The sequence below is a fragment of the Chelonia mydas genome, chromosome 2 (genome assembly GCF_015237465.2).
Source record: "Chelonia mydas isolate rCheMyd1 chromosome 2, rCheMyd1.pri.v2, whole genome shotgun sequence".
In the NCBI taxonomy this organism is placed as follows: Eukaryota; Metazoa; Chordata; order Testudines; family Cheloniidae; genus Chelonia; species Chelonia mydas.
In genome coordinates, this window is record NC_057850.1 from 205,373,694 (window position 1) to 205,392,085 (window position 18,392).

Sequence of the window (18,392 nt, forward strand, 5' to 3'; positions counted from 1 at the left end):
ACTGGGTTGTAATTGCTGGGATCGCTGCTGGAGCCTTTTTAAATAATGGGCATCACATTAGCTATCCTCCAGTCATTTGGTACAGAAGCTGATTTAAATGATAGGTTACAGACTACAGTTAGTAGTTCTGCAATTTCCCAATAGAAATGCATTCTTAGGAACAGGTTTTCTGGTGTGGTGTGGCTGTTTCAGTGCCCAGCAGAATGTGGCCCTCGTTTAGCTCAGCTGTGGAGGATCACTACTGTGTAAAGGTGATTTCTGGTATAAGGCTCTTATCCTTGCCCTGGAATAGCAGGACAAGATAGGCAAGAAAGGAAAGGGTTTGGCCAGAATACCTTGTGCCATGCCAATCCTAGAGTGTGGTTTCCTCCCACTCGCGCTGTTTACAGTTGGCATAAATTAAAGCAGCCCTCACGATATTCTAATTTGATGCAGGTGGATTAGTCCTGTGCAGAGATGACACTAGGGTCAGAGGAGTGCAAAAACCAGCATTATGCACCTCTGCACATACACCCCCCACCATGACTGGCAGTCTATGAAAAACAGTTGCATCTCAGGATCTGGTCCTTAATCTTTCCAACAGAAATTATAACATGATGAAAATCCCAATCCTTAGTTCAGAAACCACAGAATCCTCTAAAATGGATTTTAATCCAACATCTCGGAATTACATTTCATATCTCATTTCTAATTGGGTAAAATCTATATCCAGGTAAACCAGGGCCATGAATTTAAATTCTTTTAAATGTATTCCTAAAATTTATAATGACTTGCTGTAAAACAATTAAGTACCAGATAGCCTTTGCTCCTTAAAAAAAAAAAAGAAGTAAAAGAATCAAGGAGACTATTGTACTGCACTTTTTCAAAACAAAAGATTTGTGAAACAACTGTTGGCCACTACAAAGCTCTAATCAGTCAAATGTGTATCTCATTTAGGTAACAAGTAGTTATCAACACAAACAATGTGTTGTGGTTAAACATGTTTATAGGACCATGGCTGTTTATTTAATTGTCTCTGTATTTAAATTTGTATTTGCATCATTCATATTTTCCCTTCTGTCCTATCCATAAATCACTTCTCCCTTATCTATTCTCTCCTGAAGTCTACAATTTCGTTTCAAATGTATATTAAAATGCATGGAGTATTTTAACAAAAAAACACCAAGAACAAAAATAGCTTTTCATAAAGTCTGTTTCACTCAGCATGTCAGGGTCAATCAAATTGAAACAACTGTCTACTTTGTGTTGTCATTTACCCCCGCAAAAATAAAATAAAATAAAATAAAATAAAAGGGAAAGAAAGAAAGAAAATGAAAAAAAATACTTAGAATGGTTCTTAGCCAGGAGCATTTTATCCTTTATTCATCAGTGGTAAATGAGTCAGATATGAGTTGGCCAGAAAAAGAGCTGCTTTACCCAAAATCTGAGTTTAAAATGAGTCATCTCACTCCAAACACCAATATATCCTCCAACATAACTGGCAAGAGTTTCCTACAAAGAGACTCTCCTGCTATTGCTCTCTTCATCTGGGAGCCTGATTCTACACAGCTGAAGTCAGTGGGATCTTTACCATTGATTCAGTGAAGCAGGATTGAGTCCTTAGGATGCCCCTCCTAGAAGCACAGCAAAGAAGCTGTAGGCCAGATGCCTGTGTACGTGGAGGGAGGGAGAGAGGGAGGGGATTTAAACCACCTTTGCATCCTCTCCGGTTGCTCTGAGCTGTGGAAAGGCTCTTAGCATAACATACAGTTCTGGGGGCCTGTCTAAGTTACAGCACCCTTCCTAGACTGTCATGTGGACTGCAGCACTGTGTGCTTTGGACCTACCTTCAGCATGACCTGGCATACCCTGTGTACCAGGGCTTGCCAGGGGATCCTCTGATGGCAGCCTTACAGTTCTCATCTTTAGTGCCAGTTCCAGTGCAATGCTCACTCAGCTGAAACCAGAGATTAGAGGGGCCCTCTACATCTGGCATAAACGGCCTGGAGCAGGGGTGAGGCTCTCTTACTTGGTCTGTAATTGTTATATGTGTTATGTCCTGTATGGGTCTGTCTCACTGCCGTGCTCCTTCAGTTTTATGCTGCTGTACTTCACAGAACTTAAGGGAGTTAAGATGGGGTAAAATTGGAGTAATGCAGTGGTAAATCAGGCCCTTTGTTTCTAATGCTGCTTTAGAGTTCCTCCATGCCTGTGCTAAGCACACACAATTCCTCTCAGGAGGTTCCCAGCATCTCAAAGAAATCAGGCCCTAGAAAGCAGATTTTAGAAGTAACTATTTTTGTTTGTCTCTGTTAACAGGAAGGTGGGGGTGGGGGGAAGGAAACATGGTGGCCAAAGCTACTGGAGAGCCTGGCTATCAGTTTGGTCCAACAGGACAGGTCCAAAGGTGCCCCTGTCATTCACTTATGGAAAGGCTGGTTTTGAGTGACCACTGTCCAGGTTATGAATGTGGTAGTGTAATCAGCAATGCAGGCATGCAAAGGTTTTATTGTGCTGCTGAAAAACCTCTACAGCACCACAAACGATATTTCAAGTGGAGCCATTTTTCCACAGAACAATTCATGACAGATTCATTCCTATTACCGTCCAGAACTGATGAAGTGTAGTGAACCTGGCAGCCAAATGAATTCCATTTGTATACATATCAGTACATCCGCTTTTCTCACAGTCCCTTCAGCTGCACTCTCAATTCATTCCATGTCAAGAAGGGGTGGAAATTGCCACAGGTTATCAGTAGTCAAGTGGTATATTTACATAGCATTAAGAATATACGTTGTTAGCAGAAATACTGCTTTATTGAAGTGACTATAGAATCAATTACTGTGAAGTAGCTATAGTTTTAGATTAATATAGGTTTGTAACATGACTTTTAATTACTGATTATTCTAACCTATGTAATTTTATATGCAAAATTAATTACATTTTATTTAAGAGAGCCTAAAACTTGGCTTTATTTCATCATATTAATTAGTTACCAAACCGTAAATTATAGTCCCTTTACATTAGCCCCTCACTCATATGTGGAAAAGGTTTTTACATCCTTGGCTAACAAACGAGAGCACTAATTACCACACACTTAGATTATAAACATTTGGGTTCATTCCTTAGCTGAGGGTTAATTGATAATGTTGTGGATCAAAAATAAGATCGCTCATATGGACCAACTGTCTGTCACTGAGAGAAAAAAACGGTTCCTTCCTATGCATTTATGTATTTGTAATAATAATAACAACAATAATCATAAAAAGAAAAGGAGTACGTGTGGCACCTTAGAGACTAACCAATTTATTTGAGCATAAGCTTTCGTGAGCTACAGCTCACTTCATCGGATGCATTCTCTAAGGTGCCACACGTACTCCTTTTCTTTTTGCGAATACAGACTAACACGGCAGCTTCTCTGAAACAATAATCATAATCTATTATTCAAGTGCAGATCACTAGATCTGTGTCTTTGAGTCACAGCTGCTTACTTTACTGAAAAACCCAAGTTTTTACTCTTGTGAGAGCCGATACAACTACAGAAGATTCTACAATATTCTGCTGAGTTCTATAGTTATCCCCCTTGTGCATCATCAGTTAAATTGTCAGCTGAATTCAGATTAAAACAGCCAGTGCAGGTTTTGAAGGGACTAGAACCTTACCACTCAGCCCACAGGCAGCAACTGCCAGTATATTCACATAAGTCATGGATCCATTGGCTACACTCCCACTGCTCCTTTGGCCCACCCACAACTCTCTGCTCTCTTCGATGCTCCTGTGGAGAGAGCTGTCATGGAGCACAGCTTCACAGTGCACAGGGAGCTGAGGAGTCCCCTTGTAGGGCCTCCCTATCTCCTGCCCCTTTTTCCTCTTGTCCAGTGGAATCAGAAGGTTCCACTGCATTTTTGGGTCTCTCTCCACTGCAGAGAGGCCAGGCGCATTTGGCGGTGAAGGAGAATAAATAGGAAACTCCATAATGTAATTTTTATAAAGCGACATTTCTGACTCCAACAATTCCTTAAAGAAACATTGTACTGCATATGGCCCTATTCAATAGACATCAGTGCTTCATTTTGAAACACAGTATTGACAAAAGTGCACTGGCAGTTATTGTTCCATTTTATAGAATTGTTACATTCACATCCAAGTCGGTCTTACTGGATCAGTGTGAAATGTCAGCTGACAGGAAGGGAAAATCAGCACTCTTTATTTGATGACCTATCTTCATCGTGGTACACTAAATACAGTAGGCCTGATTCTCCACCGTCTTACTCCAGTTTTACATCATGTCACACACTGAATTCAGTGGAATTACATTAGTGTAAAACTGAAGTAACACGGTGGTGATTTCAGTCTATCATGACTAAGTCTGTCTGAAAGCAGTTTAAATGCATTTTTATAAAGTCAAATCTAAAATAGGTCTGAATGGCCTCTCAGGAGAAGACCATGATCAATGGTCTATGCTTTGGCAATTCATGCTTTTTTCACATCAGTATTTTGCTTTTTAATTTAGTTTTTGAGGGGGGAAGGGGTGAATTTAGTAACTGTGGATCTTAATAAATATTTATACACACATTTTCAAAGGTGATCCCTCATATAGGGTGACTCTGTTTTTTTGGATGCCCAACTCAATATACTTTCCTAATGGTCTCAAGCTGGGGAGTCAAAACCCAAAGCACCCAAAATTATCAAATGCTTTTCAAAATCTGGGTTCTGGTTCTTACAACACCAGGGTACAAAATCTTGCCATCTGGGTTTCCAACAACGTCCACTTACCTGTTGCCTTCCCGAGAAAAAGACTGTTCAGCACCCACTGACAGTGAGGCCATCGCAGAGACAGTCTCCGTCTCCTCTCTCTCTCGTTTCTGAGTCTCAGCCAGAGCACAACCCACTAGCACAGGATACGGCTTCACTGACTTCCAGTACTTGCCTAAAAAAAAAAAAAACCACACATAATAATTTATGGGAATTTTAGCTAGCATGGTGGTATAAGCACAGTAATCACTTCGGTCCAGCGCAGAGTGATTATAAGTTAAAATCTGTACTGTAAGCAGTTGTAATTGGGATTTCAAGCTGCCACGGATCTAAGAATGCCAAATTGGAAAGTGCTCTCATTCCAAGGACTGTGTCACACCCTTCCCCAGAAGGTAATAAACTAAAGGAGTAACACACAGCCTAACGAACTCATATTATCAGTCAGACTGTTGGCTATATCTATGGTAGGAGAAGGAAGTTCACAGCAGATAGGTATGATAGTGCTGGGCAAGAGGTGCATTTGCAACAAATGGGAATAGAAAAAGGAAAATAATTGTACAAAGTGCTCACATAGCACTGACTTGAGGGGGTGGGGGGTGGAGTCACGAATGCCAGCATGGCCTGCCGTTATGTTGCCAGAACAATCAGGTTTGTTAGTCCTGGATGTTCTTTCTCGTCCAACCTCAGGGTGTGTACTAGAACAATAATTTATTTAAAACATTCATATATGCACTGGCTTTTGTTGGAATGCTACTAGGTATTATAAGAAAGACATTTTTCTGGTTTTGGGGGTAAAAACACACCAGTGGAATAAAAGTGTGAGAGAGTAGTCAGCCTTCTGCCTGAAACAAAAAAGACTTTGAAAAACTTCCCAAGTGAAGCAAAAAATAAAGTGTAGGTGAGTAGGAATGAAAAATAATCACTCAATAATATGTTATTCAAGAACTGGGGTCAATTAGTGGTAACCAGGTGAACAACTTAAAACTTGCATACATATTCCTCATAGTATAATAATCCATAGAATTCTTACTAAATTCCAGGTGGATGCCACCTGGAAAGTAGGAGCTAGAAGGGGGCTGGAAGGGAGTTTGGGACCAGCACTTATCCAGTGGTTAGCAAGAGGCTTCCAGCCGCTGGGCCAGCGGCAGGGTCAGAGCACTTATTTGGGAATTAGTGGAAGGGTTTCAACAGCTGTGACAGAGGGGGGCTCAAGTAGGGGATCTTTTCCAAGGAGTAGGAGGAAGATTTGGCAGTTGGGAGGTGGGTTGGGTCAAGGTGCTTAGCTGTGGGATAGCTGGAGGGTTTCAACAACTGGCAGGCAGGGCCAATTGTACTGCTGTGTATTCTGGACTGAGTGTTAAAAATTCCTTCTTTGATAACATGGCATATAACACCATTCCAGGCTTTTCAAAAGATGAGTGTTTTTAGTCAAATGAGACAGCAGCAGTCAATCAAGATAGCAATAACCTTATTTAAAATATACTCAAAAGATGAAAGCATGAGTCAATCTCCATGATCGATAGGCAGCATGGAAGACGGGTGTTCCTTTGAACCCTAGTACTGTGCATGTTTGAATAGTTAGCAGGATCTTTAAATAATAGGGATTGGGGGATGGGGAATAAAATCTAAAGTGTATTAAGTATACTACAAAGTTAAGATTAAGTGTTAGAAGCTGGATTTTCCTCCAGATACATGAGAGCCATGGCTAAAAAACTATGCACATAACACTAAACCAAATGGCTGAGGCCTGGCAAATTCTATAAAAACAAGACAAAAATATTCTATGGAGACCATATTCTCTAGTCTTTAAAATAAAAAAATAAAAAAGTTATTTAGGCATTCCCCAATGTTCTCACAGCAGTTATATGTAAAATCAGACTGTGCAATACACACGGCATAATTTATGGGCTAAATGTTCACAAGTGGGCAGGGTTTTTGTTGCAGAAACAGATGTGCAAGAAAATCAGATCTGTTGGCATGGGAATAATACACAGTTTTGCCCGTAAAAGAAATGAACCCATGTTCACTGCTGGAGTTTTCAAGGGCTCCTATTCATAAAATAAAATAGTAGTAACCAGCCACTACTGTGCTGCTTTCCTGCAGCAACAATAAAACAGCATCGGAAAGGACTGCTACATCAAATACACGCACACACACACACCCACACACACAGCAGCTGCCCCCTGCCCCTGACTTTCTTCTAACACTGAAACTAACAACCAAATTCAAGCATATCTGTTGGCACTGAGTATCCATTTTACCTTCCACCCCATGTGATCATTCATTACCCTTTCCCCTTCCCTTTCCCTACACTCAATTAACATTGTGAGAGGGGGTTTGGAGGTGGAGGGGAATTGCAGAGCAGGGACAGGAAGCAGGTGGCAGTATCCAGGTAGTGGTCATCGCATCTAGGTATCGATATCTGGGGGATGGAATGAGCAATGTTTGGGGAGGCAATTCTGAAGTAGTCCCCATTAGGGACAGCATCCAGTTAGCAGAGGGTACACTAAACAGGCTCATGGACTAAGTGCTGCCTGATACTTACAAGAAAATATGAGATAAATTTCTTAAAAACACAAAGCTGTATCCTATGCCAAGATGATTCTCTTTGGAAAATGAGGGTTGTAGGATTGTTTTTATAACAATGGGTTGACCAACACTGTGCACAAAAGGCATGTGTAATTTATCACCTATTTTTCACGCACAACTACAACTGAATGTACAAATTGGGCCTTTGTGTATTTTTGACACCCGATTTGCATGAACAGTCTCAGCAATTGTATATGCATAGTAGAGGCAATTGCACAACTGCTTTTGCTAGCAGCCCAAATCAATATTAAAATCAGCTCTGTCTGAAACAAAAGCACCAGGGACAAACAGCTCACAACTGACAAACTGACATTTTCACTTTCCAAGGCAGAAATGTGAAATCCCCCTAATCTTGTTATATTTTCTAATAAGAACATTTTGGAGTTCATGAAGAGGAATGAAGTGGGTTGCCGGTCCCATACATGCCCAGCTTGTGGCATAGATTACTTCTAAGAATAAACTATGAAACCAAATAAGTAATCTAGGTATGCTTTTGTTTGATGCATGAAAAAGTGCTCAAGTCTCCAATAAGGCAATGGGAACATTTCCCATTCACAAAGGAAATAGTAACAGTGAATGTTTATATCATGTAGTTTGGTTACAGACATCTCAAACTTCCTTTAAATATGTGGGAATGTTGTATGTGGCTTAGGATGACATTTTCCATGTATAAAGAGCTCGGTTCCGGGGTGGTGCCTAAGCAAGTGAGAACAACTTATTTAGAAATACATATTGTATGGTTGTGGGGAATACTACTTCCAATTGTATCATATTCCCATAAATACATGATACCATTGTCACAAACAAAGAAGTTTATACAAATTCCATTCTACTTAGAAACAATTTGGGTTTTCTCTTTGTCTGATCTAAAATCTGCAATTTCCAGCCTGTTTTTGAAACAGAGATGGAGCAAAGGCAATCCTTGGACTAAAACACTCATCAGAGGTTGTAACATTTAAATACTTGACATCAGAGCTGTATCACAGAAACATAAGCATTAAGTAATGCACATGCCAAAGCAGAATTTGTCAGTATTTTGTCCTGTCTAGTTTTAAATGTTATATGTGATGGATTTCCCCAGGTTATAATTCTACAGTTTAACACATTTCACCCCCAAAAGTTGTCCCTGATATTCAGCCTATATTTTCCTTCTTTTAATTTCATCCAGTTGTTCCTACTGAACTAACTAAAATTCATATTAGTTCCTCTCCTTCACTAGTGTTTACTCCTTTCAAATATTAGTAGACTGTTATATCCTCTCAGTCATCTCTTAGCCAAATTATGCAGATTTGGCTCTTTTAAGTCAATTCCTCCAATCACTTCCATCATTAATATGGCTCTTCTCGGAACGCCCTCCATTTTGTCAAGATTTTTCTCGTTATAAGTTGTACAGAACTAAATGCAAGATTCAGGTCACATCAGAGATCTATAGAAAAAGACTATTGCCTTTGTGCTCTGTGATGAATATGGCACCTAAGTTGTTCTGATATTTTTGCTGCCATATTACCTTGTACATGCATGTCTCATTTTTGTCCACTATTATCTCTAGGTCTCTTTCAGCATAACTGCATTCCAGATTTCTCTTTCCATTCAACTGTTTTCTTTTTCTCAAATATTTTTTCTCTCAAATTGAATTGTGTTTTTGTTATTTTTTGTCTAGGTTTCTAATCTCTCTAGCTCTCTACGTATTATTTCTCTGCCCTCATTAGCATTTGCAGCTTACCCAATTTTGTATGGTATGTGATTTTCATTAACAAGCTGCTTACTGTCTCCTCCAGATCATTAGCAGAAGATATTAAAGAAGATTGAACCTAGCACCAGCTCCTGCAGTACTCCACTACACATATCTCCTCAAACCTGACACTGACATTTATCATGAATTCCTGAAGAAAGCTGATTTAATTGTGACATTTATTTACCTGAGTGCATAAGTGGGAGCAGGGTAAACTTATCAGTTATGTAGCTTCACATGAGTTTTCCAGTGTCTCTTCACACGTGAAGAAATATATAAAGAACTGACCAATAATTCTGTATTATGCACATTTTAAAATATGGTGAATCTGCTTTTTTTTTATTCACCTAATACTAGCAGAACATCTGGTATTCAAACCAAATCTAAATCTAAATGGCACCAGAGGGTGATGAGAAAGCACTGGCAAATGATAGGTAGGAAACAGGAAGTCTCCCCCACCCTCCCACTTAGCATGGCTTGAGGTAGCACATGGTGGCAAGTGGAGGAAGGTCTCTATAGCTGAGTTGAGGCAACTGGGAGCAGGGCAAGGTAGGAAGGTGCAGGTGGAAAACTTAGCAACAAAAACTGGGTGGCAGTAGAGGGCCACAGAGAGTTTATGTGGGGAAGGTTCAGGACTGGTGTGGAGATGCATAAGTGATATGCATAGGGAAGGGGTGGTGGGAGGGAAGCACTGAATATTTTCCATGACTATCCCATGTGGCAGCAGCCATTTTAAATATCCGGGTGTACTGTAGTTTTAAACTCACGTCCATCTCAACATGAATACATTGAAAAGGTATTTGTCTACAAATTGAATCCAAAGAGAGAATGTCATATCCCTAATATACCCACCATATATCTACACACACACACACACATATTTCTCTCACTGGATTGCAAGACTAAAATGCTTGAAATGAGAGTTGTGCAAATGAAAGATTTTCAACTATATGGGAATAGGAACGCTTTGATTAACGTTAACAACTCAGCATTTTAAGTGTTAAATCATCAATGAAACAAAAGATGTGCCAAAGAAACAAGAGCACAAGCATACATGTTATAAACATGTATCGTGAATATGCTCAGATATCATATTTTTGCTTAGTCTTTACTCTGTAGCAAAAGTTTAATCAGTTTTCTCTGACATTAATTAATAATGAGAAAAAACACTGAAACATACTTTGAATTTCAGTGGTCTTTTGTAAAGAAGCCATTGCATTCATATTAGGGGTTTGGTGCAGCATATCTTCTGGGAGAGGCTCCAGCTGCAAGAATAGAACAGAATAATATGAGCAGAATATTATGAATTTGCAATAAGACACATGGAAATAAACCAAACTGAAACAGCCTAATCCTCAAGAGAAGCTCAGCCCAAGAACTAGTTAACATTTTGCTGGTATCACTTCTAAAAGTATAGCCACAATTTTGTTTTTTGTTTTTCAGCCATGTAATTGAATTCCAAGGGGCTTTTCTATTGGCTGCAAGACTAATCTATGGAGTCTCTGAAGCAGGTGCATGTCTGTGTATTATTCATTAAAAAAATGTTAGTTATTTGTGTAATTTTTGTAGGTTCTTCACAAACCAAATTCCATTGCGTCTGTATGTGCAGCTGGGCACTCCAAACAAAACCTTGCTGAAGCCGCATTGGGACTAAAGTGTGCACTCTATTATCTTTATTTTTCTAGTGTTATTACATCTAACCATCTTACACATTTCAACATTTTACCGTGGAAAACTATAAAACACAGCTGCTTTTAGTAGCCTTGCGTTAATTTCAAGTAAAATAGTAGACAAAATGCTTAAGCATATCAACAATAAAAGTCATATAAATTTTATTTGGGCTCCACTGTACTTTTAACTGGCTACATTTATTTTCAATACCCTTTAGTTTGTTTATATGTTTGAGTGTGCACATGCATGAAACAAAATGCCAACACTTATATGTTGTTTTCCCTATAATTCCATTTTCAATGGCACTAACTATTCTGAAAGGAGAGCTAGTGCAGTGGTTAGGGGCTTAACCAAAGCCTTTATAAACCTGGGTTCAAGTCCCCCATAAACCAACAGATTTCCTGTATGACCTTAAGCAAATCACTTAGTGTCTTGCTGCCTTGGTTCCCCATCTGTAAAATGGGAATAATAGTACTGCTCTATTTCATACTGAAATGGGGGTGGAGGGCTAATTAGTACCTTGGATAGAGAACCTAATATATCAGACATGAATGGATCCTAAATTAAACACTGGGACTTGTGAAATATCAACATGTCATGATATTGAGCACTGACATGATGACATTGTATCATGATGCATGATGATATATCATCACAAGAGCTAAGCAAAAAAGGCAAATCATGTTCCACGTACATTCATTTCAATTTTTAAATGAATTCAGCTGTGCTTATGCCCCTTTCTGTATACCTTCCATTCTACACATATTAGGACAATTAAGTTTTACTGGCACAAATACTCACAGCCATCTGTGTGAGTTCTCATAGAAACAGCAGCTGAAATTTGTACACATAGATATTGATGGCAGAAGTATTTGCATACCCATACAATCAAAGGGCTGGAATAACATCATGTGAGTCATCTGCCCAATCATGACTAAGAAACTAGCTCTTCTTTTGAATATTTGTAAACTAAGTAAACAAATTCAAAAATATATTTGTTGAATAAATTTGTATGATGAATACTCTGGAGAGAATTTCAAACTTATATGGATATTACGTGGGCAGAAAAAGAGGCAAAATTGTCTCACTTATTCATTGTCAATGATTAGATCAGCTCTAGTCATTAACTCAAGGAGTTTTTAGCCTGGATTATAAAGAGGTGACAAACTAAGCAAATTTACGCAAAGTCTCAGAATTGCTGGGATTCAGGTAAAATGATCAGCAGAGAAATAGTTTAATGCTGATGAAATTCCAATTATCATCAGGCTTTTGGGTTAATTCTCATGAGATGAATGGCGCTATTCATACATCTTGTTTTTATCTGCCTGTAGTCCTGCATTGGGAATCTACCTGGAAGATTTTCTTTGAAACCATAAGAATTAGCAACATAATTTATATTAAGGTAATATAAATGTTTAAATTCTCTGGAATTCAACAGGACTGCCAGAAAAAGGATGGTACAAATATCAGCCTGTACTAACTCCAAAAAACCACTGAGGATGCCAGATTGTAATGGTGGATTGCCGCTATTTTAAATGATGCATTAAGACATGCCAATCCAGCTTTAGGATTAGAGCTAGTTGAATAATAAAAATCAAAGTAAGTGATATATTTGCAATTAACAAGTCAACTTTGCTTCACTGGTCTTCATAGGTCCTAGTATTCGGTTATTTGCAAGCGCTTGGATGAAAGCTGAGTATTTGTGAAAATGTTCACAAATCACTAATTTCACAAATTTTAGCACAAGTGATTATTCATCTGAAAATTCATACCGGAAGTCAGGTATTTGTTAATAACTGTTATTCATTTTTGTCATACATTATTCTCTATTTAAAATGTTTCAGGCATCCAACCAGGAAGCAGAAAAAATACTATGGGCCCAATGCTCAGGACCAGCTGGGCTGAGCTCAGCACAGGTCCACAGGCAGGAGAACAAAGGTGGCTTAAAGCCACATTCTTACATTCTTCCAATCCTTATGGCTACTGGGACCCAATTTAGCCTCTGGAGTAAGTTAGAACAGATTCAAGGCTACTCTAACCTGCACCTCTGGGAGCCATCGCACAGGCTGTGGAATTGTCATAGTGCAAGATGCTCCAGCTGTGCCTTGCTCCATCTTCAACATATCCTTCCTGTTCCCCTGCAAACTCCTTCTCTTGGATAGGAGTTGGTGATGTAGACATAGCTATTGTAGCTCTATGCCAACCAGTGTTTCTCCTAATCAAAGGGAATCTCGTCAGGCAACTTTCATAAATTGGTTGGACTGGGGTCCAATGATATGTCCTTGTGTTATTTAGGAGGCCAATCACACACCTTAATTAACCAGCAATGAACAATTAAAGTGACGAGTTCACAAATAACTCATAGGCTAACTCATCTAAAATGTCTGCTCAATACTTATGAATACCAAATACATGCACAAAAATCAGGTTAGGTTCATGAATCAACCGCAAACAGAAAAAAGGGCCAAATTCGCAATCATTATTATGCAAGATGAACATTTTGGTCAGCTTTTGTAACAGACCTGTAGCTGACATGGATTTTCAGTGTTTGTTATCTAAACTTCTTCCCCACCCCACCCAAAAAATAAATTAAAAAAAAAACCCTCCCTGTAACTATTCCAGCTTGGTTTCAACTGTAGAAATGTGCTCTGTCTCCATATTCTTTGCAGTAGCCAAGCAGAATGCTGGATCCTGTTCCATATCAATAAAACCACATCAGACTCCAGACATAAGTTCATTACACTGTATACCCTGTTCAACCCTGATGCACTATTGTTACAAAAACACTGTAAAAATAAAGACAGTGGATTATTACAGCTATTTCTATACTCCTTTGGAACAGGGCCTTCTGCATCAGGGAGAATAATTTCAGTTGGCAGTGATCCACTTTTTGGATATAGCTACATAGACATAGGGGTGTCCCTGGAAAATATCAGGACACAGACCCAACAATGAACAAAAGAAATCACTCTACACCTGACAGTCATAGCACCATCACCTTCACTCCTACACTTCTTGGCATTCAAATCATGCAGTTTATTAGAACTGGAGCCGAAGAGAATAGAAGTCGTAAAGAGCACTGGAAATATATTTGCAGAACAGAATCTTTCAGAGAGGAATGACTCAGATCAGTGCAGGACCAACAAAGCCACTTAAGGGAGAGCTTGGATCATTTACAGAAGGCAAAATTTTCAAAGGGTTTGCACCACTAAGTTGGGCTTTTTTGTGCCCAAGGGAATGTAATGGAAAGTGTGTCCAATAAACATTTTCAAAGGAAAAAAGCAACTTGTGCACCACATTCTTTGGGTAGTCAAAAGTTGCCACAACTGAATTGTGCTCCTATCAGCAAGTGGCATAAAAATACACCGCCTATCAAATTTTCACATGCTTGGAAGGTGGCGTAAGTGATGGTAAGAGTGTAAGCAGTTTGTCAGAATTTGAGACAACTGTCATCTGCACTGGATGAGCAGCCCAGACTTGGTACCTGACTGCACTGCCTCCTTAGCCCTGCCATGTTTTAAGGAGCAGAAGCTAGATTTATTCATGGGTGTTGGTGAATTTGTTTAGAGAAAAAATGACACCCAGGAACATTTTAGGCAATCTGAGGATAAAAGCAAGGGTTCTGGAGAAGAAGATGGTGATGGTAATAGATACGGGCTCCACAGATCCCATGGATGCCTGAGAGTCAACCATACACTTCAAAGTGGGTCTACAGGCCATGGGGGGTTTATAGATTTACTGGAGACGGGATTTTTCTTTAGTACAGGTTTGACTTGATAACCATTTTACAGCTCTGTGAAGAGGAGCCAGAAGGGTATGTGGAGACTCACACACATAGGAGCCATGACTGAGGTGGTCAAAGTGGCAAAGAGTCCTGTGGCACCTTATAGACTAACAGACGTATTGGAGCATAAGCTTTTGTGGGTGAATACCCACTTCTTCAGATGCATGTAGCCTACATGCATCTGACGAAGTGGGTATTCACCCACGAAAGCTTATGCTCCAATACGTCTGTTAGTCTATAAGGTGCCACAGGACTCTTTGCTGTGTTAGTCTATAATGTGCCACAGGACTCTTTGCCGCTTTTACAGATGCAGACTAACCTGGCTACTCCTCTGCTACTTGAGGTGGTCAAAGTCACCATTGTTCTGGGTAAGTCACAATAGCAGGCTGTTTGCTGCCTCCAACTCCATTCAACAGTTCTGTTAGCAATTCCCAGGAGTTTTAGTAATTATATTGACTTCCCTAGGGGCAGACCTGACCAACAGTAGGTTCATGAGAAAGATCTTTGACCCAGCACAGCTCCTATTCCATCCTGTGCAGATTTTGACCTCTGACAATATTCCAGTGATCATAATTTTGCACTTTTGATCATTTAGCCCCTAAATATAGGGGAGGTGATAACAGAACTGAGTACAATATCTGCAGTGAGAATAAACACACTTGAAATTCATCCCCTTTCAAATATAGAAGGCTTATACCCACACATTTTTTTTTAGAGTCTGACTCTTAATCTCCCCTCTTTCTTCCTCTAAAACGGCTCAAAGCTTCCATTTGAGGTCCTGTTCCTTATACTACTCTTTATTTGGATACCTTCCTTTGCTTGAACCAGCTTTTTAAATATTAGAAAATCCCTGTTAGGAGCCACGCTATGTAATAAGTATGTCGACATAAAGCTGTGCCATGATGATAGCTGTAGGTATCCCCAGGTTGTATCAGAATTGGAACAATGCTGTTCCATCTAGTCTTTCAATCTAGGAGAGATTTCATTTAGGAGTCATATATCCTTCTTGTTTTGAATGTTAGGAATTTTCTGAATATTTCTATATTTTAGGTTTATATAGAACTATTTTTGGGTGGAAATTTTTCAGTGATCCATAACTGTTATGTACAACATGAATAAATCCATTTTCATTAGGGAGTATATTTTAAAGGTCTTAAGGGTGGTTAGGAACCTAATGCCCAAGGACAGTCAATGGGAGTTAGGCATATAACTCCCATTTGTGCATTGGAAAATCTCTCACTAGTAATATATCACTTTTGAACCAGTTCCTCTTCAGTCTGCTTGGCCAAGCCATCTCCTGGCTAGCACTGGCCACTTCTGGGACTATAATGTCACCCTATTGGCACATACTTTGCACTATTGTAGACTCCTCCCACAGCCGACTTTTCATTTTTGGGCCCCTTCTCCCAGGTTTATGCCAGCCAGAGTTGACATAAACCTCAGGTGAACCAATGATTGTAACTGTATTAATTATTTGGCAATAATGACAAACTCAGATTAACAATGAAGATATGAGCTGTGACCAGGCTTAACTTTCAATTTAAAGTTGATCTCCGGCAATTTTCACTTATATGTATGCTATTTGGGAAATATTTCCATTTTAGAGAGAGAAGCACTTACCTATTCTGGCAAATCACACTTCCCCCCCCCACCCCTCCTTTTTTTCAATGCCGTGTCTGCATTCTTAGCAGAGCTCTTTGCATAGCTGGCAAGCTTCCCCAGATTCGCACCAAATTCCACAAAAATGGGGAAATGCCAACTTTTCATCATCTGAATGAAAGCTGCAGAGCACTAGTTTTCCATTTAAATGGCCACACACACCCAAACCCAAGATCCACTAATTGTAAGAAAGCAGCACAAATTTCACACTTTACAACAACAGTGTCCAGTACAGATTTTTAAATGCACGTGGTAGCCAACCAATCACGATGTTTTGTCAGATTACGCTTCAGAAGAATAATTCAAGCAGGAAGAATATTTACTAGAAGATGTTAAATTTAGCCATTTTAAAATGTTTTCCTACTTTGGGCCAAATCCAGCCTTGGCCAGCACAGTAAGAAAGAGCAGACACACTTCCTGGTGTGTCCTCTGCTACAAGGATCCCGCTGGGTGGAATGCACCATGGACTACACTTTGCTGCTCCCTCTGAGCGGGAGGACATCTGGTACTGGTTAGCACTTGCTACAGACTCTGGGACACTTGCTACAGCATACGGGGCTGGCTACTAGATACCTCCCTAAGCCATAGACCATTTCTTCTTGGGGACAAGTTGCATAGGGTACAAGTTAGCACTTGCTCCAGACCATGGGGCTAATAGTTAACCCAGAGACCATTTCTTTTGTGTGACAGGGTTCATATTGGTTTGACTGTGAGCTATGGGGAGATCCTGTATGGCTGTTTACAATGGGGGTTGGAAAGGTTGTTGTGGAGAGAAGAATTAAGCCTATGACTTCAAACCAAAGTAGTCTGGGGAAAAAAGGTTTAGAAAATCTGTCACTGCACTGATATATTATTAGCCATCACCTACCAGGGCATGGTGATGTAAGGGCCAGAGAGGCTATTCTAGCCCAATGACTGGAGTCGAAGCCATGGTTTGGGACCACTTTTACTCCCCAGCCTGGGCATAAGATTCTCACCACTACCACCCTCACAGAGATGCCCAACACCCACTCCAAATATATATATAGTGAAGTAATACACTTAATCTGTGATGGAAAAATATGGATTAATCCAGGGGTGCCCAACCTACAGCCTGTGGACCATACATGGCACACCAGAGCATTTCATAAGGCCCATGGCCTGCTTCAACACAGTACACTAACAGCTGATTCATCAGTGTTTTGTCCTCATGTTAACATCATTTTAGTTTACACAAGTGTGTATACAGACACTACTGTACATAGAGACAACCTATCTAAATACATACAAAACAAGAGGAACTTAAAATATAAATCGATACAGGTGACTTTAAATCTTATTAAAATATGTAGAATGTGTTTGGCCCACACAAGGTTTGTGCTTGGGTTTGTGTGGCTCTCCTGTGTAATAAGATTGGGCACCACTCAGCTAGTAACGGAAGCCAACAGGGGAAAAGCACTGTTCACAGAAAATGCGGGAGCTGAATTTTCAGTGTAAGGTATCAGCATCTCAACAGCTTCCTGGTTTAAAAGTAATTTCTCTTTTCTAATTAGCTGAAACCATCTTTTCTCTTGTTTTGACAGGTGCCCATGTAATGGATGTGATCTAAAACCACTAACAGAAGACGTCTAGGACATTTTACAGCAACTTAACCACATCCTTCTTTCTGTACCTGCAGGAAGGATTTCACTGTTTTGATTTTGGATTTCAGGGGAATCCAATTGCTTAATCACTTCTCGCCTCTTGGGAAGATTTCCTTCCTAGGAGGCAACCCAGGGTGCTTCTAATTAGCTTTGCATTTAGTTCAGTAAATTGTCCTTAAAAGAAATTCAGGTTTTTCTTTTTGTATACAAAAAGCTGAATGATAAAAACTGAAATCTAGATATATTTATGTCTACAATTATGTCTACATTGTTTAATTTTTGCTTCATTTATTGTCTGTACAAATAAACAACTGCTACGCTAAGTCTTTCTGATTAAAAAAAAAAGCCAATGGTGTTTATTTTGTAGAGTTCCATATATGTTTCTGTGGAATTTCCAAAATTAATGGTCACAACACTTCTGTGGAGAAGTTCAAAAGTATTCATGACCCATTGATTGTGCTGATAACTCATTTAAATGTTGAGGTCTTCCAAGAAAAAGAGACCTTCTGAAATGGATTTTTTGGTGAGTCTTCAAAGTCAACATTTGCACGAAGGACTTTCCTTTACCATGCTCAAATTATTTAACAAAGGTTAATTCAAT

At 39.5% G+C, this 18,392-nt stretch overlaps 1 protein-coding gene across 1 annotated transcript in view; it reads right to left on the reverse strand.

The window, feature by feature from the left end:
• The window catches only part of HDAC9 (histone deacetylase 9), a 686,372-nt gene that overhangs the window by 11,910 nt on the left and 656,070 nt on the right, over window positions 1-18,392 (reverse strand). Inside the window, exons 25-26 of the mRNA XM_043541099.1 lie at window positions 10,236-10,320; window positions 4,756-4,909 (exon numbers count right to left, since the gene is read on the reverse strand). Coding sequence (XP_043397034.1) covers window positions 4,756-4,909; window positions 10,236-10,320 — 239 coding nt within the window. The remainder of the gene's footprint in view (window positions 1-4,755; window positions 4,910-10,235; window positions 10,321-18,392) is intronic.